Source organism: Leucopleurus acutus, assembly GCF_964270905.1.
Source record: "Leucopleurus acutus genome assembly, chromosome: 16".
Taxonomy (NCBI): Eukaryota; Metazoa; Chordata; class Mammalia; order Artiodactyla; family Delphinidae; genus Leucopleurus; species Leucopleurus acutus.
The window spans coordinates 71,757,542-71,783,618 of record NC_139158.1 but is presented as its reverse complement, the minus strand read 5'-3'; the positions used below and the strand labels follow the sequence as shown (position 1 = coordinate 71,783,618).

The window sequence follows — 26,077 nt, the reverse complement described above, 5'->3', positions numbered from 1 at the left end:
GAGGATCTCAAAGAGCTCTTGTTTATGTGGGTTATATTTACCTGTGTTTACCATATTAGAAATTAAAACTAAGAAATTTTAAGACTATTACTTCATTTAAAAATAATGAAGAATCCACAAATCCATCTAAGTTAATATAAATAATATTTTTAATCGGAAAACAACTTTTCCAAAACAAATATTTAGTAAGAAGAGTGGCAGTGTTTTGTGTTTTTGCAAATCTCTTTAATGTTGGGCTTAATGGAAAACAGCTATATTCTCATATTTGCTTCTGCAATCTCTTGTGACATCCCATGTCGTATGACTTCTGGAAAACTCTACACTTGTGAGCGAATGAGCATGAAAAAGACAAATGCTGTGTTAATATTATGAAAATAGTTTTGACTGCACAGATAGCCTGGTGGAGTGGATTCCCGGACCACTCTTTGAGAACCACTGATCCTAGGCTATTAGAGCTTCTGGTTGTAAAACTACCTACCTCCCCAACCCTGACCTCCACAACTAGTGTTTTGCTTCACCTTTTTTACTAGAGGGAAGTGGAGCAAATTGGGCTGAACATGTTACTTGAATGAAAATTGTTCCTAAGTCTCTTAAGTCCTTTTTAGTTTACTTATCAAACCAGTGATCTGGTTATTTACTTAATTCTGTATATTAACAGAACAGTCACCAGAGAATGATGAATCATGCACATTCCTTTTATACAAGGTTGTTAGGAGGGGTGTCAGGATTGAAAAGGACCAAGTTCCAATGGCCGAGTAACCTGTTGAAGAAATCCAAACTTGGATGAAAGCTTAGGCATTCCAGATTTGCAGGAAGGAGATGTAAGCATTTACATCTCAGTCAAAATCTTCCTCAAAACATGAATCTTGAAGCCCTCAATTACTCTGCTCACACCCAGATGGGCCAGCTTTAATGTGTCCCTGATGAGAACATTTGACCTTTTGTGAGTGCAACTTATGGGACCAGTGTTTGTCAAATGCATCCTGGAAAATGGATTCAGATCGTGGCTTGAGGAATTTTTACTCTGATGTTTTGGAAGGTGGCATCCTGACATGTCCCTTTACTTAATAACTGTTCATGAAAATTCATTCAACAAATATTTATCGAGTGCTGACAACACACCAGGCACACTATACTAGGTGCTGGGACTAGAACAGCATCATGTCCTCAGTGCAGAAAATGTTAACGGAGAGAGAAGGATTAGGAGAGAGTAAGGGCTGGGGCGGGGGGGAGGGGGTGTTGCCATTTTAATTGGGGTGATCAGAGAAGCTTCTGTGAGGTGACATTTGAGCAGAGACCAGAAGAAAGTGAGGGAGTGAGCCATGTGGATGTTTGGGGGAAGGGCATTCCCGGCAGAGGACAGCAAGGATATCTGTGGCCTGAAGCAGGCGAGGTCCAGAAGTGTGAGTTAGGGGCAGATTGTGGAGGCCCTCAGAGGCCGTTTTAAAGGCTTTGACTCCTGAAGAGATAGGGAGCTTTTGAGGGGGTTTGGAGGAGAGGAGAGGCATATCAGACTTGTCTTTTAGAAAGAGCACTGGCTGCTCTGTAGAATAAGAGGGAAACCAGGAGAAGGAAGGGAAGGAGGCCGTCAGGAGGCTCCTGCAGTAGGCAGTGCTTTCTAGTGGCTCGGACGCTTGGCAGTGCGGGAGAGACGTATCCCGGGATTATTTTGAAGGTAGAGCTGATGGATATAGGGTGTGAGAGAAGCATTGGTATTAAGGATGACTCCAAAGGTTTTAATACACTGGGAGTTGGCTGGAGGGGCAGATCTGGGAGGAGACCTTGGGAGTTTGATTTTGATCTTTTCAAGTCTGAGATGCTCATGAGATATCATGTAGAGATGCTGAGTTGGAGGTTGGTTATGTGACTGAAGATCGAGAGAGGTACAGGGTGGAGATACAAAGTTAGGAGCCATCAGGATGTGGCTGTTAATGAAAGCTCTGCAACTGAAGGAGATCACCTAGGAAGTAAATGATAATCAGTCAGAGGACCAAACTCTGGGCCATTTCCAAGGTATAGAGATCAGGGGAATGAGGAGGAACCAGCAGAAGACTTGAGTGGTAGCAGCCAGTAAGGCAGGAGCAGAACCAAGAGACGAGCCCTAGAAGTCAAATGAAAAGCATCTCGAGAAGGGAGTGGCCAGTTGCCAAATAATGCGTGGAAGGGAAGATGAGGACACCCAGTATGTGCAGGTGGCACGCACGCAAAGAGGAGCCAGAGTGCCAGGCAGGCACTTAGGAGGTGTTCATGCACTTTTTTTTTTGGAATCAAGGTAATCTTTGCTTCAAACAGCTCATAGTTTGAGGGAGGAGCCAGTATGTGGGAAGGCACATAACCCAGCCAGGTAACTTGTCTGGGAGGTGAGCCTTCTTCAGCTAAGTCTTTGATGGCTGAGAAGAAACTCAAGCGGATACCTGTGTGCATTTCTTCTCTGTTCTGCATTTTCAGTTCTCTCCTCTCCACCTTCCCTAGGAAGAAGCCATGCTTGAGAAGTTGAGAAAGAAATAGAGGAAGCAAGTGACTGCCCCCTCCGACCAAAGAACAGAACCATGGAGTGAGAAAAACCCTGTGAAAAAGAGAGAATGGGATAGCTACCTATAAAAACAGTTTAAAATTCATCCCAAGACCATTCTCTTTGGTTTGAAAGAACTTGGTTTTCTTAAGAAAAATCTGTTGTAATGCACATGTGGCCACAAGGGGTCTCCCTTTCCTTGAAACTCACTGGTTTAAAGGGAGATGCAAAAAAGGGATGGCTGGTCACGTAAGGCCAGTACCAAATTTGGCAAAGAATTTAAACTTTTAAGAAATCAAAGTGTCCCTTTACCAATAACACAGTTTATCAGTTTAAAAAAGGAAAAACCACAGGGTAACGTTGAGTAAACATGTACTGGGAAGAGTAAGGAGTGCTTCAGTGTCAATATACTTAATATTTAGGGGGTGATTCTTCCCTCTTTGGTGACTATTTTATTAATCATGATAGTTTGAAAAGCAACTTGTCATGTGAGGATAATATTGATATTAGCTAACATTTATTAGGTGTTTAGTCTGTTATAAGCCTTTTTACAGCATTAACTCACATAATACCCAGCCATATAAGGTAGATACTATTATCCTTAATACCAAGAATCCTTTGAGATAGGTACTTTTACAGATGAAGAATTTGTGGCTTAGAGACATTAACAGTTTGTCCAAGGTCACACAGCTTGTGAGGGGCAGAACTGGGATCTGAACACAAATCTAACTCCACAACTATCTACCTGACACAGCCGATGGTAAGTAAGTGGATGCATGAATTTGTACATCATTAAGAAACTGTTTTTTAATTTGAAAACATACAGTGGTTCTTTTTTTTTTTTTTAATGTGTGTCTGTCCAGTTTTCCCAGCATTACTTGTTGAATAGACTGTCTTTTCTCCATTGTGTATTCTTGCCTCTTTGGTCATAGATTAATCAATCATAGGTACGTAGGTTTATTTCCGGGCTCTCCATTCTGTTGCATTGATCTATGTGTCTGTTTTTGTGCCAGTACCACACTGTTTTGATCATTGTAGCTTTGTAGTATAGTCTGAAGTCTGGGAGGGTTATATTTCCAGCTTTGTTCTTTTTCCTCAGGATTGCTATGGCAATTCGGGCTCCTTTGCAGTTCCACATAAATGTTAGGATTATTTGCTCTAGTTCTGTGAAAAATCTCCTGGATATATAGATAGGGATTGGACAAGATGACTTTTAAACCCCTCCCCATTTGTGTGTGGGTTTTTTTTTTAATTTTATTTATTTATTTTTATAAGCAGGTTCTTTTTAGTTATCTATTTTTTGCATATTAGTGTATATATGTCAATCCCAATCTCCCAATTCATCCTCACCCCCCATTCCCCCCACAGTGTTCTTAACCAGGGATGAGAGTCAGATTCATCTGAGGAGCTTTTAAAAAGAATGCAAGTGCCCAAGCCCTCTCCTAGGACAATCTAACTCAGTAGGCTGGAGATGGGGTGGGACTCTGTTCATGTTTTTAAGTTCTACAGGTGATTCTTACATGTACCCACCCTTGGTAGGGAACCACCGTAGGGAGCTGTACGGTGGCTACACTTATGCAGGCTGAACAGCTCCCTAGAACACAGTAGCCACCAGCCTTAGAACAGGATTATGGTGATTTGGCTGGCATTTAACTACAAAGGGTATTGAACTCCCTCTGGCTTCCAGTTTGAGATGCTCTTTCCTCTCCCCTGGAGAGCAGAGCTGGAAAGAAACGTGTGATTTTCCAAAGACCCAGCAGAAGTGGCAACAGCAGAACTCTCTGGGGGCAGCACTGAGGTGCTCTCAGCTGTGAACTGTGCAAGCAGGCTGTCGGTCAACCCGCGGGAGGAGTGAGTCAAAACCCAGATGATACAGTCTTTATCTACTGCTTTTTGCTGCATGTTAGCTTGGCAAAGAACCAGCAGTAGAGAGCTCTGAGGCTGGGTGTTTCTACCTGGGGGTGAAATGTGGGCAGAGAAGGGCTCTTTAAGACAGAGGGTTGTGAACGAGGAAGGAACCAAGTGGTAAGAACCAGGATCAGCTGAGGTGAAGGGAGAGAGGCTTTTCTATCCATTCCTTAGACAAGAACACATCTTCTGCAGTGACTTTAAGTGGCCTAAGTCATCATGGGATTTGGAGTATGATGGATTAGTCTGAAGTCAGATAATAATAGTTGAATGTTCTCAGGTCACTTCTGTGCTTGCTTTTTTGGTGATTTCTATCCTCCTCCTCCCCCATCTCACACACACACACACACACACACACACATACAGCTTCCTGTGCTTGGTGGCTCCTACCTTTCCCAGAATTACTCCCTGTTCCTGGTAACCCTGGGCTCAGTTGGAATTTCCAGTCTCTAGCCTTGGCCACTGCCTCTCGTCTTGGAGATTTATTTGTCCCTTTCACTGGATTTTGGTGGGAACCTGAGTGCTGGTCAGTCCCTTTGCTCTTGACCCTGCCCCAAGAGCTTTCTGAAGTCTGGCCTTCCAGGCTCTTAGGACAACACAGCAAAAGAGAGCTTGGAAAGGGAATTTAAAAAAAAAAGAATCACAATCCTTGAGTATTTCTGAGACGACCTCATTCCAATACAACCAGAAACACTGTGTCTCAGAACTAGAGAGAGGAGGGCAGTCTCCCTGCCCGTCAGAAGAGAGAAAGGGAGTGATCCGTGACCCATGATTCTTGCACTGTGTTCTTTCCAGGGTTTTCCCAGGGTTGGGGGGGTGGGAGGGAATTTGGGGTTGTACTAGACTCAGACTCGCTTTATCTTCCCGACTCTTGTCTCCAGAACCTCACCTCTCTTCCTGAGTTCTCTCCTCCACTCTCAAAAGCATATGTGAACCCATGCCCCGCTCCTTTCTCTTTAGGTCACCAGATTCCTTTATGGGGTTGGCAGTGGTGCTATAACAGCCCCAGGTCCTGCGGGGGCATGTGAGTGGTGGTGGGGCTGAGATATGCTAATTTCTATGCTCTGGGGGATTCTAAGTGCTCCGGGACCGGGTGTTCTGCTGGTCTTCCTCTCCTCTCCCTGCCTGCAGACTCAGGGGACCAGGAAGGTGGAAGGGAGCCCTTACCCAAGAGAGGAAAAGCCACCAAAGCTCCCCAGCTGCCCACGCTTAGTTCTCAGCTTCCCGTCCTCATCCCTCCAACCACTCCCTGAGTCTGGAGCGCTAGCCCAGTTTGAAATACCCCTCCCACTTTGAAGGAGGCTGGGCCGGCCAGGGGGTTATTTTGGGAGCAGCTTCTGAGCTCCAATGGCCTTGTTAGGGCAACACTGACCTTTCCATCCCAGGAGGAGGGCAGGATTGGAGAGGGGCGGGGCGGGGGTGGGAGAATCACAGCCCTGCACACCCACCGGGGGTGGAGGAGAAGGGGGCCAGCCGGCTGCAGGAATTCAGCCTCGGGCTGGGGGTTGTCACCGAGGGGGAATTTCTCCTCTTTGAAAACGGACTGGGGACCCCTCCACCCCACCCCTTTCACTGCACTTCTTAAAGGGATCACACCGTTTTTCCTTTGACTCCATGGAAGCCAGGTTTGGGACACTCCGTGGACACTTTGAACCTCTCCTTCCCACTTCCTTCCCAGCTGGCAGCCTTCCTCTGGCTGAGTGAGTGGGGGCCTCCCAGGCATGGCACTGACCAGCCGACCCAGTGCTGACTTGGCTCCTGGGTTCCTTCAGCCTCGGGTGGCATCTTGCTTACCCCCTCCAGGGGCGCAGTGAGTCCGGAGGGGGGGCGGCCCTGAGCTGCTTGGAGAGAGTCGTTGGCACCCCCCCCCCATTGCCCTCTCCCCCGAAGCTGGAGGACGGTGAGGTGGTCAGGGGCTACGATGAGATGAGCGGGGGCCGCTTTGACTTTGATGATGGCGGGGCGTACTGCGGGGGCTGGGAGGGGGGAAAGGCCCACGGGCACGGACTGTGCACGGGCCCCAAGGGCCAGGGCGAATACTCGGGCTCCTGGAACTTTGGCTTTGAAGTGGCAGGTGTGTATACCTGGCCCAGCGGAAACACCTTCGAGGGATACTGGAGCCAGGGCAAACGGCATGGGCTGGGCATAGAGACCAAGGGACGCTGGCTGTACAAGGGCGAGTGGACGCACGGCTTCAAGGGACGCTACGGAACCCGGCAGAGCAGCAGCAGCGGTGCCAAGTATGAGGGCACTTGGAACAATGGCCTGCAGGACGGCTACGGCACGGAGACCTATGCAGACGGAGGTGAGCCCAGTCTGGGGCCTGCGGACTTGGTGGAGGGGCCAGGCAGGGTGAGGAAGACGGGTGGTGGGTGGGAAGATCCAGGGGCAGTACAGCACCAGATCAGAGGTGACAGGACGTTATCTGCTGTGTGGCTTCGGGCAAGCGGCTCCGCCTCTGTCTGCATCTATTTCCTTGTTAGTAAAGTGGGGTCAATAACGGAGCTATTGAGAGGATTGGCAGAAGTGCTTCTAATGCAAGGCCTGCCATAGAAATACACGTTCAGTAAGACACTACTGCTACTGTTGCATGCTGGGTGTACCATCAGATGTGGAATATGCTCCAGAAGAATTGGTGTCTAATGTCAACTTTGCCATGAAAATTATTTTCAATCAATAGTCATGAAGTATTCATTCATTCATTCATTCATTCATCCATCCCCCCACCCACTCACCCATCCACCCACATACCCATTCATCCATCTATCCACCCACTCATCCATTCATCCATCCATCCACCCATTTATCTGTTCTTCCAGTCATTCATCCATCCACCCATTTGTCCATCCATCCATCCATCCATCCATCCATCCACCCATCCATCCAAGCATCCTTTCATTCAGTGCATATTCCTGTAGTACCACCTATTCACCAGGCACTGTAAAAAGGGTTCGATATAAAGAGGAACAAGATACATCCCATGGGTTCAAAGATAGGCTTGTGGACAAACAATTATACACAAGTATTCACAGAGTGCTGTGGCAGAAAAGAGAAGTTAGATTTGAGGAGATCAGGGGATGCTTTCGAGGAGGTGACATCTGAACCGAACCTTGATGGGAAAATTATGTTTGAGAAGCAGATAGAGATTGGCCTCAGGTGCAGGATGGGCTCCTGACTGGGCTACCAACTGGTGAATGTCTGAGGGCCCACCCTCGAATGCATCTGGATGTTAACAGGTTGTGTCCCTGGAGTTTCTATGGCACTATGGCGGCCACGCAACCCTGGCTGGAATTGAACAAAATCTGGCTCCACGTTTCCTAATTTGGTGACCTTGAGCAGTTTGCGGAACCTCTGCAATTCAGTGCAATTAAGTTCACCAGATGTTTATGCCGGACACTACACTACACACTGGGGACAAGCAGAGAGCGAGCTTCAGATTCTCCAATTACCAGATGGAGATAAGCCTTGCATGCTTGCTGGACATCAGTTATCCATGCAAAATGGTGCAAGTACGCACGTGCTGAAAGTTCCTTCTTTCCCCTCCCCAAACCACGGTTTGTGTGTGTTGGGGGCCTGGATGTGAGTCGCAGGGACACACATTTCTGGGAAACTGGAGGCCGATGTCCCAAGATGTCTAAAACGGGGGAAACCCATTCATTCATTCATGGATCACCAACTCTGTGTCAGGCACCCTCCCACAGTGAGTCCTAGGGGCCAAGGCAGTGAGCAAGCATAGTCCTCAGGGACTTCCCTGTCTGGTGAAGAAGACAGAAATAAACCGGAAAGCAAACATATGCAATTTCCAGAAGTTACTAGTGTTATGAAAAAAATAGCAGAGAAGGAAGAGGGTGATGTTTTTGGATGGGGAGTTCCTGAGAAGTAGGGTGGAGAGGACTAGAGAGGACTAGAGAAGATCCCAGGCAGAGGGAATGGTGACTGCAAAGGCTCTGAGGCAGGACTGGGCTCGGCATGGGTGAGGACAGCAAGAACACCGGAGCGGCGGGATCCGCGTGACTGAGCGGAACAGGCCGGGCTGATGGGGCTGCCGCTGGAGTGGCAGGCATGGGCCAGGTCACACACACTTGCAGGGCCTTGGGTTTTAGCCTAAGTGTGTCCAGGAGCCTAGAAAGGTGTGTCATCGGAAGGCCTGCCTCCCTGGTTTGTCAGAAGCCCAGACTCTCCTCCCGAATGAGACAGCCCCACATCCAGGGGGCCTGGAAACCTCATAGATCCTCTCCTACGAGTGCAACCCTCCAAAATTAGATGTGGCCACTGCTTCGGAAAATCTCTTTAATCAACCTGTCATCAGGTCTCCCAGGGGTTGTTAAGGACCTGCCCTTTGCCCCATCCTGGACAGTGTTGAGGGGAATGTGGACAAATAAGATCCTGTGATTAGGTACCATTGGGAGTCAGGCAACGCTGGATTATTCCCCTCCCCCATCATATTATTTGATCTCTTGGAGCTTTAGTTTCCTCATCCCTAAAATGGATTTATACTGATCTCTCCTAAGATTTCTCATGCGATAAATGTGTAGTTGCCATTATTACTATTAACTATCATCAGTTCATTCAATAAATATTTACTGAGTGATTATTAGGAAGCCAGTGCTACGCTACACTGGGTGGGTGGTGGGCGGGTGGTGAGGAGGGTGTAGAAATGAAAGGTTCCTGCCTTCCACAGAATCTAAGAAAAAATTGTGTTGGGTGCCAAGCAGGGATGTGCCAGGGACTAAGGGAGCAAGAAGCAGGCAGCTAACCAGACTGAGGCAATCAGGGAGGCTTCCTGGAATAAGTGGCAAGTGGAGCTCTGAAGTACCAGAGTGAACCAGGTGACAAGGGTGGAGGACGCGTGCTCCAGGTGGAGAGAACAGTGTACAAAGGCTCTGAGGTCCAAAGCTTGCCATCCAGTGGATATCAAGCTGAAACCTTCATCTTATCCCCAGTTTTGAGAAGTACTGAGCTAAGCGATAATATGTCCCCTTTCCTCCACTCCCTACCTTACCTTGCAGTCCAATGTTACAGGTGTCTGCCTGCTCCAAACCCAAACTGGAGATGTTGACTCATTGGCAAAATCAATTTATTGGGTCATGACCTGCATTTTAAAAAATGAAAGAATAGAATAGAACAGAACAGAATAGAAAATATCAAAGTGTTTCATAGAGAATGAGATAAAGTATTGTTTCCTGAAATGTTTGTTCAGTTGGAGATATATGTATATATATACATATATGGATATATGTATATATATTGTGTGTGTATTAATATGTCTGTGTTTCTACATTGATGACTACCGTCTACTAATATCTCCACACAAAGTACTTAATCAGGAATAAAAGATGACCCTTTAAATTAAATTCAACAATATAGAAAATTCGCACATTATTATTTTCATGATTTCATGGTAGATTAATAAATTATTCATCATGGGCAAAAAAATGTGTCATGATTCAAACATATATATTTTTTACTGCAGGTCACGGTCAAAAATGTATGAATATCACTGTTCTAAAGCGACTTGACCTGGCATCTTCATGGAAGCCCCTGCCACTCCTAAATCCACAGACCTTCTCTCTTCCCCATGCTTGTTGCTTTGGCTGGAAGTTAAGCTCCAATTCTTTGGTGGGAAGGGTAAGGTGGTCAAGGCAAAGGAGCTCCGGCCTCCCAAACTCTGCCCTAAGCCTCCTGGCACCCCCTCCCCTGCCTATAGCCCCACATTCCTCCCCTGGCCATATATAGCAAAGCTAAAAATAGCTGCTGACTTAAAAGCCCAAAGCCTGCATACACCAGGTCCTTAAGTAGTAACGTGCTGCCTGGCGGTTTCCTCCCCAGAGACCCACAGACTCCAGGACTAGAAGGGCAACTAGTGATCTTTGCTTTCCTCGGATCTTGACCTGGGCCTGAGCCTTGGCCTCAGAGGCCCATAAATGGCCTGAAACTGCAGGCAAGATGCGTGCATATGTGCGTGGACTATCTGTGTTTTTCTGGGAGGTATTTCCTCAAAGAGCCATCAGATTCTCCAAGTAATCTGGTGCTCAGATAAATTCCAGAACCATGGGTCTAGTTCAATAATCCCCTCCCCAAAATGTGCAGTAGGAAAAACCAAGCCCAAGGTTGCCTTTTTTTCATGAAGTTAATAATAATAATAGCTAACATTTTCGGAGTAGGAAGGATGTCCCAGGTGCTGATCTTGGTACGTGGCATGTGTTGTGTTATTTAAACTTTCACAGTAACCTTACGGAGAAGTACTCTTGTTACCCCTCTTTTATAGAAGAGGAAACTGAGACAGATAGTAAGTATTCTCTCATGGTCCTCTAGCTGATAAGAGGCAGAGATGGAATTTGATCGTTGTAAGTGATAATTAAATATTTTATACATATTATGAATCAGTATTTTAATAAATGACAGACAACTATACAAAATAATCAGGACTGGCTACATAATTTGAGGGACACAGTGCAAAATGAAAATGTGGGCCCCTTCTTCAAAATCAGTAAGAATTTCAAGATGGTGGCAAGAGAGCATTAAGCCATGTTCAGGACCCTTCTGAGCAGGGTCCTGTGTGACTACACCGGTTAAATGCCCATGAAGCTGGCCGTGACAGTAGTAACAATGGTCTTGACCATTTCTTGAGTGTTTACTAGTTTTTATCAGGCTCTGTGACAATAGTAATAACTGTCTCTACCATTTATGGAGTCTTTACTAGTCTTTATCTCTCAGGCTCTGTGCTAAGAATCATACGTTCATTATATTAGTGAGGTTTATTTTTTATTTTTCCTTAACATAATTTTATATATATATATTTTTACTAGCTATCTATTTTATACATATTAGTGTATACATGTCAATTCCAATCTCCCAGTTCATCCCACCACCACCCCACCCTGCCACCCCGGCTTTCCCCCCTTGGTGTCCACGTGTTTGTTCTCTACATCTGTGTCTCTATTTCGGCCCTGCCAACCGGTTCATCTGTACCATTTTTCTAGATTCTACATATATGCATTAATATATGATGTTTGGTTTTCTCTTTCTGACTTACTTCACTCTGTATGACAGACTCTAGGTCCATCCACGTCTCTACAAATGACCCAATTTCGTTCATTTTTATGGCTGAGTAATATTCCATGGTATATATGTACCACATCTTCTTTATCCATTCGTCTGTCGATGGGCATTTAGTTTGCTTCCACGACCTGGCTATTGTAAACAGTGCTGCAATGAACATTGGGGGGGGTGCATGTGTCTTTTTGAATTATGGTTTTCTCTGGGTATATGCCCAGTAGTGGGTCTTTTAAAAAAATATTTATTGGAGTATAGTTGATTTATAATGTTGTGTTAGTTTTAGGTGTACAGCAAAGTGAATCAGTTATACATATACATATATCCACCCTTTTTTTAGAGATTCCTTTCCCATATAGTCCATTACAGACTATACATAATCTGTAATACAGAGTAGAGCTCCCTGTGCTTTACAGCAGGTTCTTATTAGTTATCTCTTTTATATATAGTAGTGTGTATATGTCAATCCCAGTCTCCCAATTTATTATTGAGGCTTCTTAACAACTCTGTCATCTACTATACTAGCGGCTTTCAAATTTTTATGACTACAGCCCACCTTAAGATATGTATTTCTCATTGTAATTCTATGCACACACACACAAAAACATAAAACTGAAGCAAATCCTCATGAAACAATATTTCTCTTCCTATATGCTGTACTTGCTCTTTTCTCTTTTATGAGATATTATTGATAGAATTATTGTTCTCTCTTGTTGAGAGAATTAAATGATGCACTGAAATACTTAAAATACTTAGAACAGTTTTAGGCATGTGGTTAGTGCTCTTATTATTACATACTGAAACACTGATAGTTTTATGTTTAAGTATGAGACCTGGGTCAAAAACACAACCTTCTATGCTCTGGATACAGATTTCTTTATCCTTCCCAAAGCTGATGACTTAAGCTCATTTTAGCCCAATTGACTCTGAACATGGGAGCTAAATGAATTTGCCAGGCTAGAGGCCTGAATAATACCTGATGTCACATCATCTGGGCCTGTGATATGGGTTCCACGAAGCAACTTAACCTCCATATTTCTTTACATATTTGCTCTGCAAAGGAATATCGTTTCTATTGATCTATGTGTCTATCTTTGTGCCAATATCACACTGCCTTGGTTAGTGGAGCTTTAAAACAAGTTTTTAAATCAGAGTAAATCCTCCAACTTTGCTCTCCTTGTTCAAGACCATTTCGGTTATTCTAGATCATTTCCGTTTCTGTATGGATGATAAAATCAGGTTGTCAATTTCTACTAAAAATGCCTGATGGAAATTTGATTAAAAATGCAGTTGATGGATTTTGCTGAAGTAGATTCAGCACAACTTCACAATTAAGATAAGCATAAGAACCAAAGGCAATTTGTAAAGGAGTGACTGTATTATCTCTTCACTAGAGAATTTAAGAGACCCATCTATGGAAACTGTCTTGTTACTTTTTAAATTCTTTTCTTCCATTTTCTTGGATCCTAGTTAGTTTTCTAAAAATGTGCTGCATTGTTCATACTGATGCATTCGTTACATTCATTTATTGTGTGATTATGAGTAAAATAATTACAGAAAAAATGCATTTGATCGACACATCAATTTGGAGAGAATGGACATCTGAACAGCAGTGAGCCTTCCAATCATGGACATGGTATATATTCCTATTTATTTAGGTCTTCTTTAATTTTGTTCGGCAAAGTTTTAGAGTTTTCAATGTCTTGCACTTTTTTTTTGATAAAATTAACAAGTATTTTACTTTTTTATGATATTATAAATGGCATTTTAAATTTCATTGTTCCAATTGTTCACTGCTTTTTCAATCCTTTCACCTTGCTAAATTAATTTCTTAGTTTTGGTGGGATTTTTTTTGGGGGGGTTGTTTTTCAGATTTAAAAACAATGTCTTTTAATTTAGAATTTCTTGATTGCTATTAAAACTCAAGTGTAGAAGTCCTAAGAGAATCTGATGGGACTGAAGGAAGCCTGTGTTACTTAAACACTTGGGGCTTAGAGTAGCCAGATCTGGGTCCAAGTCCCAGTGGGGCCACTTCTTAAGTCTACAAACATAAGCGTATCATGTGATCTCTTTCACCTTCCATTTCCTTTTTTCCATTAGGGATGTCAAAATCTCCCTCAAAATGTGATTGAAACAATGAAACGAGATAATACATAGAAAGGACTTAGCAGGATGCCTGGCACAGAGGAAATGCTGAAACATATATTCTCTTTTCTGTGTTTCTTTCGCAGTCCAAAGGGCGAACTAATTCAGGATGGCCTGAACCACACCTGCCTCCGTTTGGGGAAGAATATTTCAGTACAAAACCTAGCTTTTGATTTTGGAGCGCTTAAATAAGCCAAGACTTTGCTTAGTTCTGCCTTGGGTCCTGCCAGTGTAGATGGAGCCCAAGTCAGGCATGATTCCATTTCGAATGTAGGATCAGCATAATTTAACCTCATCTTGAAAATCTCATGTCCCAGTTCACAGCCAGGGGGTCAGCATGATAGTCATCTGGGCTGCTGTCACAGCAGCTTCTTGGCATTTATCCGGGACTCCAGGGGAGCAGAGTGGACCCTCAGTGAGACAGGGAAGTGGATGTCACTAGTCCTCTCTGCAGCCTTGTTTTCTGGGATGCATGTGTCCAGTTGGCCAAATCTCCCCAGACGTACCCCTGTCCAAGGCCAGGCCCTTGGCATTCATCGAGCTGGCTTGCTTCCAGGGCCTGCTAATTTCATGTCCCCAGCAGCTGTTGCTTGGACCAGCCCTGGCTGCCACACCTTTGTGAGGAATGTCCAGTCTCATTTTCTAAGGGCCCTGGTTGAGGGCGGGGTGTGGGGTGAGGGAGACAGGCTTGCTTCCTGCCATAGACCAGAGGGCCGCCCCTGTTCTCTCCTTTCCTTTCCCAAGCCAGAGCCACAGAGTAGGTGGGCTTTGGGTCTGGTCAAGACCAAGGCCCCTACTTACTCCTGCATAACTGGGAGTCGACTGACCCGGACCCGCCTGGCAGAATCGAGAGGGCGATCCAGGGGCAGTGGGAACTCCAGAAGCCTCTCCCCCTAGGCGAGTAGTGAGCACCTTGTGCCTGGAGGTATTCAAGCATGTGCAGCTGACCATTGTTTGAACCGTGTAGAATGGGGGCCACACCCTGAGGCCTGAGGGTGGGCCGCAACCTGCAGGAAATGCTCTGTGTGGCACGCACAATGTTTTTCTTACTTTTATTTTTAATTAAATTTGAATCCTTTGTGAATACCATCTTAACAAAGTGATCAAATTTCACATCATTGATGACAGGACAACCAGACAATAGGGGCCTTTGTTGGCATGTACAGAGAAGGACACAGCATCCCCTATATAATACTCCTGCCGGGAAGGTGTGGTACAGGGTAGTTCACGCAGGGCCTGGTAGGCCATTGTAAGAATCTGGCTTTTACCCTGAGAAAAATGCGGGCTATAAAAGTGACATGCTCTGACTTTGCTTAGAGGGCTTCCTTTGGCTACTGTGTTCAGAGACGGTTTGGGGGCAAGGATGTGGTGCAGAAAGGGTAGAAGCAGGGAGATCAATTAGTGTGTCTATTGCAATGAGACATGACGATGGTTTGGACCTTCAACCTGGATCAGCAGAGGTGGGGAGAAGTGGTCGAACTCTGGGTCTGTTTTGAACCTGGAGCCGAAAGATTGGGCTGATAGATTGCATAGGGGGAGTGAGAGAAAGAAGAGTCAAGGAAGCTTCCAAGGCTTTGGCCTGAGCCACAAAGGATGGCGTTGCCCTGAGCTAAGATAGGGTGAGGGTTTGAAGAAGGTCAGGAGCTCGGTGCTGTGTACTGAGAGTCAGCAAAGCCCGTTAAACACGGCACGTGGGCGTGAGGGTTGTGGGCGGGCGTGCACACAGACAGGGAGCCCTGAGCAACCAGTGGGGGGTCTGAGCCCAGGCCGTCTCCCCTTGATCCCTTTCCTCCCCCACACTCAATTATTTCTGGCTTCCAAGGCCCTCAGCGCTGTTGAGCTGACCCAGGGCCTGGCAAAGATGCTTCCCCCGAGGCCCCAGGACTGTCAGCATCCGCTCAGTGTCACCTGATTAATCCCCCGTTGGTGATCCTGCGAAACCAGAGACAGTGGAGCTTTGATGGGAGGTAGCATTTGGGGGCCACAGGAAGGGACTTCGGGACCACCTCGCAGGCGAGCCAGAGAGCAAGGCCTTGGGATTGTTACAGGAAAAACGGAAGAGCATCTGTATGCTCACCCAAAGGGACTGTTCAATTAATTCATAAGACCATGCCAGGAAGCACGAAAACCATGAAAAAGACCGAGGCAGAACTACACCTCAATAAAAAAAAAAGTTTAAAAAGAGAGAGAGAGAGAAAACAAAAACGAGACAGAGACAGGGACTTCCCTGGTGGTCCAGTGGCTAAGACTCTGAGCTTCCACTGCAGGGGGCGTGGGTTCGAGCCCTGGTCGGGGAACTAAGATTCCAGTGTGCTGCACGGCGCAGCCGGGGGAAGGAGGGAAGGACAGAGACAGACCCACCTATACTCATATGGAAAGGAATCTAAGGCATTTTAAGCAAACAAGAGCCACTGGACAAATATTTATTGCGGGGGGAAGGTGTTAGGGTGGGGAGCAGCTAATCTTTTAGTTCCCTTGTGATATATACAGGCTTGTAAATAAGTAGAAAAAGTCCTGGAAGGACTGAAATTGTTAACAGTGATTACCTCTGGGGAGACAATACCAGAGTTTTTTATTTTAAATACTCCTCTGTTGTTTGAATTTTATGCAATGGGCATGTGCAACTTTGTAAGTTTTTCAGAAGTGCTCTCCCCGCAACACATAAACGTTTATATGCTGACATGCTAAGAAGCCTTCAGGGTACAGAGAGAGTTTGGGGGCTCTAAGGAGAGTCCCCCAGAATCTAGGCTCAGATCCCAAATGAGTTCCCTTCATTCTGCCCCACTCTGGGGTATTCAGCTCTTCAAGGCAAAGCAGGATTGAAAGGGCAAGGAAGGCAGGTGATCTGTTCTTTAGTCCCAGCTGAGCTACTGCCTGGCTGTGTGGCTTTGGGTAGGTCCCTGTACCACTCTGTGCCTAAGCTTCCTACCCTGTATAATGAGGGGCTGAAGCACACTTACTCCTGGAGGTAAGTCGATTTCTCGCACATGCAACATCAGCTACTTGACTGTGGCTGCCCGGAGAGGTGGTGAGGGGAGACTGCTCCGCCTTATTAGGATTCAGCATCATGATCGATTAACAATGTCTGTTGTGGACACAGGATGGGGAAGTGGTAGCCCATGTGACAGATGACTTGTTGCCTTGGACTAGATGGTCTTCAAGGTCCATTCCAGCTGTGCCTTTCTTGGGATTGAAATATTCTCACTTACCCCCGAGTTGAGGTTGTCTATGACCCTGTTGTGCATGTGTGGATATCAGGAACGAGACAGTCTGTATTAGCTACGGGGCGCTGGCATCAGCTCCTACTGGTGCATGACGGCCCATTGTTAAGTTTTCAGGAATTTTGCAAGCTGGCTGTTCGACCGCTGGTAGCTTCACTGGCCAGGGTGGGAATATTTAGATGATGGAAATTGGCCGACGCGATGAATCAGGGTTGTTTGTTTTTCCAAAGAGCTGTTTTACCAGCATACCAGGAACGATGTGCTAATATGAAATGCACTTCTCTCCTTCCCACCCAAATTTAGGGCAACCAACCCTCCCAGTTTCCAACCCTCTCGGTTTGCCTGGGAACTGTCCTGGTTTTAGTACTGAAAGTATTAAAGTTTCTCGGGAAACCCCTCAATCTCAGGCAAACGGGGATGACTGGTCACCCTGCAATCCTTTCCCAAGAAGTGAAGGGAGCCAACATTTATCGAGAGTCTGAGGTCTCTGCTAGATAACTCACAGGACACTCACAGCAACCCTGCAAGGAAAATTGCTTTGCTTCCTTTGCTGAGCAGAGATAGACTCAAAAAGAACTTGTCCAGGGCCAGGTACTCATGTACTCATTTGACAGTATCTGCTGGATGTCTTCTCTGGGCATCACATTGAGGGCTGGAGATGCTGTGGTGAGCAAGGCATTGGGTCCCTGCCCTCAAGAGCGTGCATTCTAACAGCAGAGACCAGCATTGGACAGTTATTTAATTACAACATGGGATAAATAATTTGAAGGGCAAGTAGAAGGGTTTATGAGCTGATAATGGGTGAGCCTAGTCTGGTCGGGTAATCAGAGAAGGCTTCCTTGAGGAAGTGATCTTAGCCTTGAGGCTGAGATCTTAAGGATGGTGATGGGAGGGCCACATGGTGCCGGACAAAAGGAATATTGAGTGCAAAGGCTTGGAGGTGGGAACGGAGCATGCTGTGTTCAAGAAACTGTGGAGGCTTCCCTGGTGGTGCAGTGGTTGAGAGTCCGCCTGCCGATGCAGGGGACGCGGGTTCGTGCCCCAGTCCGGGAAGATCCCACATGCCACGGAGCAGCTGGGCCCATGAGCCATGGCCGCTGAGCCTGCGCGTCCCGAGCCTGTGCTCCGCAACGGGAGAGGCCACAACAGTGAGAGGCCCGCGTACTGAAAAAATAAATAAATAAATAAATAAGAAAAGGTGGGAGCACAGAGACTGGGAGAGAGAGTGGGATACATGAGGCTGGAGGGTTGGCAGGGCCCAAGCCAAGACGGCTTCGTGGGTCACAACGAAGAGTTTGAATTTCATCCTTACAGCAGATGCTGTGGGACACCCTCAGACACGCCGCAGGAGCAGGGTCCTCTTTTCCCCAGCTGCCGGAAGTTTGGGCTACTGACGGCTCATAGCTGGCCACTGCCCTCTGTCAAAAGGAGGTACCTCCCTCTGGGGGTAACCCACAGTTAAGGACTAGTGGATACAGGAGTACAAAGACCCAGCCTCCTTGCTTTGATTTTGGACAGCTCTGAAGGGCCATACCAGCTCCAGAGATCCCCATGGGATCCAGTGAGGCTTTAGCTGCAGCTGTTCGACTTCTTCCACTTATTGAAGCCTGCTTCCTTCCTTACGGCTGTTTGCCCTGAGAGCCCTCCCCCCAGAATCACCCACATGCAATCTCAGTCTCAGAATATGTTTCCTAGGGGACAATCCTCCCTCAAGGTACTGGGAAGCTGTCACAAAGTTTTACGTGGGGATAACCTGATCACATCTGCATCTTACAAAGGAGCTGACTCTGGCGGCAGCGAAGCATGGATTGAAGTGGGTATCTGGGGAGGCAAAGACCAGGGCAGACGCTACTGTAGTTAACCAGGGAATATTGGCACAGCCCTGCTCTAGATGGATGGAGTGGAGATAAAGGGAAGTGGGGAGAGATTAAAGAGATATTCAGAGTCAGGTCTGTTTCCAAAACCCAAGCAATTTCCATTATTCTTTGCTGCTCCCAAAGATGTCTCAGGTTTGACTTGCTCTCTCTGGGACACAGGATCCGTGGTCTTCATCAAGGTGGGATGGGTCCCCTATAGTCAAGAGCATCTATGTGGCTGTCCATGGCATGGGCACGTGTGTTCACCACAATGTGCATTCCTGGTTTACCTCATCTGATTTAGGGTGCCTGGACAAGAGCCGTGACCTTTGGACTCTTCTGGCGCTCACTTCCCTACCTGCCATGCTCTATGTTAAACCCTGTCTGAAATCTATTGTTGACGCTTCCATGGTCCTGCCCAAAGATCTTGAACTAACTTCTAAGACTACGTGAGAGGACTTGGAGAAGGATCAGAGACGGCTGTTGGACAAAATAGACAATATATAGACAAGATAGCGGCCATAGGTGGGAAGAAGTGATGAGAGTTTGGAGGAAGGAAGGTGGCCTGGGTAGGTTTCTGAAGGAGGTGGTTTTGAAAGTAGGCTTTGGGGGATTTGGGGAGGAAAACTGAGAAGGTGAGCTGGGACCAGGTCATGAAGACACTGAACTGTCAGGTAAGGACTTCCATGGGCAGTGGGGACCCCTGGAGAGGAGCTACTCCTGATTACTTTCTCTCCATCTCTGTTCAGTCCCCTAGGGACACTGACAGTTGGACCTCAGTTTCCTAGAAATAGGCAGGTGTCACAGGCCAGAGGGGATGGTGTTCTCAGTATTCATTCTGTATTTGGAGGCAGAATCCATGGTCTGACCCACAGGTCTCTTCTCTGTCTCCCCTTGGGTTTCTGAAACGGTCATGCTTTCTTCCGAGCTGAGGTTTGGGTGAGGGTTTCTGAAGCTTTCACTTGTAAGGGGTATTCTGAGGTTCTTAGAGGTACAGAGGAGAAAGCACTGGCCAGGATGCTTGGCTGTGATCTCCAACAACTGCTACACTGGTGTGATCATGAGCAAGTTATTTACATTTTTTTTTTTTTTGCGGTATGCGGGCCTCTCACTGTTGTGGCCTCTCCCGTTGCGGAGCACAGGCTCCGGACGTGCAGGCCCAGCGGCCATGGCTCACGGGCCCAGCCGCTCCGTGGCATGTGGGATCTTCCTGGACCGGGGCACGAACCCGCGTCCCCTGCATCGGCAGGCAGACTCTCAACCACTGCGCCACCAGGGAAGCCCTATTTACATTTTTAGTGCCAGTTTTTCCCACTGTAAAATCAGAATGCTAATACTTGTATCTGTTTGGATATTTTTTTCTGTCTGCAAGTAACAGAAAACCCTAACTCCAGATGACCTAAACTAGCCCTTTCCAACAAAAATATGACATGGGCTCCAAACATAATTTAAAATTTTCCAGTAGCCACATTTAAAAAGGTGAAATGAATTTTAATCACATCTTTTATTTAACCCATTACCCCAAATATTATAATTTCCACATGTAATCAATATGTAATTATTAGTGAGATATTTTACATTCTTTGTTGTACTAAATCTTTTTATTTTTATTCATTTATTTATTTATTCATTGGCTGCACTGGGTCTTCGTTGCTGTGCGCTGGCTTTCCTAGTTGCGGCGAGCAGGGGCTACTCTTTGTTGAGATGCGTGGGCTCTAGAGCGCAGGCTCAGTAGTTGTGGCACGTGGGCTTAGTTGCTCTGAGGCTTGTGGGATCTTCCCAGACTAGGGCTCAAACCTGTGTTGCCTGCATTGGGAGGCAGATTCTTAACCACTGCGCTACCAGGGAAGTCCCTGTACTAAAACTTTTAAATTCAGTGCTCAATAACCACACGCATCTAATGGCTACCATATTGGACAGCACAGACCTTGCTTAATAAGGATATTTCTAATCACACATAAACAAGAATCCAGAGGTAGGCAAGCCTCAGGACTGGTTAATTTGGAGGCACAACAGCATCAGTAAGAACCCAGGTTCCTGCTACCTTTTTGCTCTGCCATCCACAGAGTGTCAGTTTTGTTCTCAGCTAGTTCCCCTCATGGTCCCAATATGGCTGCCACAGCTCCAGGAGTCATGTCCACATGCGACAACATCCAGCAGAAAAAGAGGGTATATTTGTCCACAAGTATCTCTTCAGAAGAACTAAGAACTCTTTCTTGTCTCCCTTGCCCCACACCTTTTCCTGACTTACCTCAGGTCTCAATGCCAGAGTTCATCACATGTTCATATGCTCATGTCTAATCCAATCACTGGCAAGGTGGATAGACTTGAATGCCTGGCCTTTTTTTTTTTGGCTGTGCCTTGCAGCTTGCAGGATCTTAGTTCCCCTACCAGGGACTGAACCCGGGCCCTGGCAGTGAAAGCACCGACTCCTAACCACTGGACCACCAGGGAATTCCCAAATGCCTGGCTTAGAGCAATCAGGATTTGCCCCTGGATTGGAGACCTTACTCTGAGTCCCATGGGAGGAATACTGGACCCTGGGACAAAAATTAAGGCTCTATTAGCAAAGAGGACAATTGTGTTGGGTAAGCAACAACCAACAGTAGCTGTACAATGATACCTGCTCCCCTGACCCCACCAGGTTAAACTGATGTGAGCCTTATGGTCATTTCCCAAAGTGGGTTCCAAGGAATACTAACCCTGACAGGTGTTCTGCAAGAAGGGTCTTCTGATTAGCGAGCATCTCCTCACAGAGACTCATGGTCCCCAGGAGCACTTTAGGAGTTCTGACAAACTCCCACAGGCAGGAACACTCTCATTTCATTTAACCTCCTCAAACTGTCTTGACTTCAGAATTGTTTTTCTTTTTTTCCATGATAAAATACATTAACACCAGTTTTGCGAAACACATTTTTTGGAGATCCTGCCTTAATGGATTATTAAGTTATACAGCCAGGAAAATGTTCCACAGGCTATACACCTCCAGTTTGGCCTCTTATGGTCAGAACTGGATGAGCAGTACCTACCACGTTGGGAAGATTCCTGCAGACCAGGTAGTGGATAGAGGCCCCAGTGACTCAGGCCACAGGCATCCTTTTCCTGAGAAGGAATGAAAAGTGCAGTTTTGCCCTAACTAAACTCATCCAAAACTTGGATTCAGACCCTATGGGAAAGTCGCACGTCAGGGTGCTGGCGTGTGGTTACTTGCTTATTTTCCTAGACTTAGTTTTGATTACCCTTTCGGTGTCTTCCTTCCCTTGCTTTCTCTTTGTCAAAGCAAATGTATTCACACTGACGTTTAAAACCGCAGAAGCCCTCTTATCTGATGTCATCAATACCAAATGCAAGCTGGTTAACTGAATGTTAGTAAGATCAGAGAAAGATTTTTAAAATGATTTATATATCTTATGACATTTATTTTCATTTATATCACATTTACGTATAGTGTATAGATATTCAGTCTTTCTCATTCACTAATCTTTTGATGGCAAAGCTTTTTTTGGGGGGGAGAGAGAGACTGTGCTTCCCAGCTTGCGGGATCTTAGTTCCCCGACCAGGGATCGAACGCGGGCCCTAGGCAGTGAAAGCACAGACTCCTGACCACTGGACTGCCAGGGAATTCCCGGCAAAGCCTTTTTTATGATGGCAGTGGAGTTTCCCATTGTCTGTCTTCCATTCCTGTAACGTATCATCTATAATTTCCAGTTTCTGTTGGTTTCTTTAAAATGGAGCAAGAAATTAAAGACACTGCAACGTAGTCCGAGTGTAGAAAACATCTAGATTTCTATCATTTTGTTCCAACCTTTTATAGTTATCCCATTCATGCCAAATTTGGGAGTGATTTTTAAGGAACTGTCTCCCTGTGAACATCCAAAAACATTCAGCTTGTGTTTGGAGAAGTAAGACTCTTCTTCTGTACACTCATAGTCCATTGGTTTAGGGAACAAATATTAATAAATAACAAAATTTCAATAATGAGTACAATGGAGGTAAACAGGTTTAGGAACAGTCTTAAATAAACACACAGTTCCACATGTGGGACCAGAGGCGTGGATTTGCTAGGGCATAGGCTGCTGGCCAGGCACATCAGGGTGCTAAGGGCATCAGCTAGCAGGTTTTACAACAGAGGAACAGAGCATGGTGGCTAACTGTAGGTCAGTGGAAAACTTTTACAGAATTCATATTAGAATCATCTGAGATGCTTTCCAGTATCCACATCAACTAAGTCATAATCTCTGGCCCTGGGGAGTGGATCTTAAACTATAGATGTGGCTTCCAGAAACCCCTCCATCCTGTGTGTTTAGAGGGTGTGGAGGCAGGTCTCACTGATGAGCAGACCCCCAAATGTTCTTCTCAAGGACAGAAGTTCTGAGGCCCGACTCAGGGGTGTTCCCAAACCAGCGAAAGCCGGGCATTCCAGGCCACCAGCCCGCTCTCTTACCAGCACACACACCTAGGCAGAAAACCAGAGCTGGTCTCATTCTCTCCCTCTGAGTTCTCTCTGTCCTCCCTGGCTCCTCTTCATCTTCCCAGTTAATCCCAGTTAATCCTTTGCCAGCTTTTCTGAGCAAAGACTCTGACCTGCCAAAAAGCTAGCCTTTATTGAGCACTTGCTGTGTGCTAGCTGCCTCACATAGAGTTCACTTAATCTTTGGTCAACCAACCCTCCCCACTCCACTGCCAACCAAGATCTGGATCGTCGTCTCTCTGGACCACACTGCTGAGGCTGCTTAACGTTTATTTCTGATGATTGATGAAATCCAGTCTATTGCTGGCACTAGACTCCAAGCCCCTTGAGGGCAGGGATCACGTCTATTTATTCACACTGCATCCCCAGCGCCTAGCCCAGTGAATGCAGGGTACACTGCAAATACTCGCTGATTCAAAGGAATGAATGAAAAACCATATAAAGTAGGTATCATTACCTCCATGTTATAGGACAGCTGAGGCTTACCGGGTTTCAATAACTTATGCGTATTTTAGAACTATCCAGTGTCAGAGTTAAGGTTAAAACCCAGGTTATTCTATACTAAACCTGAAGGGGAATTGCAGGGAGAAGGCGATATTCAGGTTTTATTAAACTTAGGAGCCTGGTCTGTATATTAGGACTACATTTACCATGGTTACAGACGTCACCAGCCTTGTACAAATATCCCAGTAACTCCCAGAGTTAGATGTGAGTATTCTCGGTAGCCACTGCCAGTCCCTACTGAGCACTTATCATGCGCTGAGTCATGAGGGGAAAGAAAAATGCAGTTCCTGCCCTTGAAAGAACAGCAGGGTGTCATTCAGGAGAAAATCCTCCCAGATTCATCAGATGTTAACTCAAGGCTTCCTCAGGCCTGGGAGATGTGCTAGTTGCTGAGATCACAGCAAATAAGCTAGATATGATGCCTTCCCTCTTGGAAGCCACAGCTTGGTAGGGAAGGCTTAAGGTGAATAAATGATCATAATAATCAGTTAGCTGCTACTACACACAATGCCCAGAAGAAGTACTGACATCATGTGGTAGTACTCAGGGGGAAGGGTTCAGGAAATCATCCTGGATGTAGTCAGGTTTAAGCTGAATCTTGAAATATCACTAGAAGCTGGCCAGGGGAGGAGAGAGAAGAGCACACCAAGAAAAAGAAGGGAAGCATGTGCAAAGGCCCTGAGGTAGGAAGGCGAGTGTGACTGGAGAGCCGTTCAAAAAGAGTCAGGAAAGGTGGGCAGGGGCAGCCCACTCCGGGCTTTGTAGGCTGCTGAGAACCTTGGTCCTTACCCTGCGGGCAGTGGGAAGCCCTGTAATGTCTGCAAGTCCCAGTGAGGGGATCATCCCCAAGGGTATTAGGAAGCGCTTCCTTACATAGAGGCTCCTCTCAGCCAGATGGCTGTGGGTGGGTCCTCCTCTCCCTCTTTGGATGCATTCTTCCTGTCCCCAGAGAGAACTGTCCTGCCTTAGAGAGTCAGGCAGGGGATGACTCCAGCACTTGGCTCTTCCCCTTCCCAGGGCCCCATCACTCCCAGCCTCCCCTGGGTGTTTGTGCCTCTTGCCACTAGCTCGTAAGTTTCCTAATATAGCCTGGCCATTTCCTCCCCAACTGGAGGCCAAGAGCCCTTCTCCTGTTGCAATCTCAGTTTTTCCTGGGCTTAAAGTGGCCACGTCAGCCCATCTCATGCCAAATTTAAGCCAAAGGTAGACTGGTTGGTTTAATTTCACAAACTTGTCCAATCTCGAGATTAGATGTCTTCTTTCTTTCGTCTGGTTTACCATCTTCTCTGCTCTTTTCTCACTCACTTCCCCCTTTGATTTATATATTTTTTTTCTTCTTTCTTCTGAGACTTCTGGAAGGAGCACAGCCAGACATGGGTGTGAGTTTTGACTCTGTGCGTTTATTAGCTGTGTCATCTTCGGTGAGCCTTATAGGAACTATTAAATATCTCTCTGGTCATTTTGCAGACCTGTTTTCAGATGGATAGAGCAGAAAGAAAAGAAAATAGTTGGAAAGTGCATGCTATTCACTCACTCATTCAGCAAATATTTATTGAGTACCTATTTGATACTGTTCTAGGTACTAAGGATACAACAGTGAGCAAAAAAGAATGGAATCCCTGCCTTTGTGGAACTTACATTGCAGTAGGAGAGATGGTTAATAAACAAAAGAAAAAGCAAAATATATGTAATATTAGATACGCTATGAAGGAAAAAAGAAAGCAAAGAAGGGAGATAAAAAGAAAAAAACCTTGGGTGGGGGTTATAATTTTAAATAGGGTGGTGAGGGAGTCTTCAGGGAGATGACATTTGAGTAAAGGCTTGAAGATGGTGACGAGTGAGCCATGCAGATATCTGGAGGAAGAACATTCTAGGCAGAGCAAACAGCAAATGCAAAGGCCCTGAGGCAGGACCATGGCTAGTGTGTGGGAAGAACAGCAAGGAGGCCTCTGTGGCTAGAGTGAAGTGAGGGAAAGGGGAGAACGGGAGGCGGTAAGGATGGAGGAGTGATGGGGATGAGATCAGGTAGGGCCTTGTGGGTCACTAAGGACTTCAACTTTTTTTCTGAGTAAGAAGGAACAGAGCAGTGTCGTGATCTGGCTTATTATATTTGAACAGAATCCCCTCTGATAGGTGCGTTAGGGAGATAATGGTGGCTCGGGCTACCATCTAGCAGCAATGGGGGTGGTGAGACGTGGCGAGATTCTAGATTCACTTGGAAAGTAGAGTGGACAGGATTTCCTGATGGATATTTGCAGGACACTGTACTGGGTAGGGTTTTTTTTTCCTTAAAAATTTATTTACAAATTATTCATTTATCAAATCAACTTTATTGAGGGATAATTTCCATGCAATAAAACACATTTTAAGTGCACAGTCTTTTTTTTTTTGAATTTTATTTTAT

At 46.0% G+C, this 26,077-nt stretch overlaps 1 protein-coding gene across 1 annotated transcript in view; it reads left to right on the top strand.

The window, feature by feature from the left end:
• Positions 1-6,346: 6,346 nt before the first annotated feature.
• JPH2 (junctophilin 2) overlaps positions 6,347-26,077 on the top strand; it is a gene marked incomplete at both ends in the record, with an annotated part of 57,419 nt that continues 37,688 nt past the window's right edge. The window contains one exon of the mRNA XM_082857648.1: positions 6,347-6,725. Within this exon, the coding sequence (XP_082713774.1) occupies positions 6,347-6,725 (379 nt within the window). The remainder of the gene's footprint in view (positions 6,726-26,077) is intronic.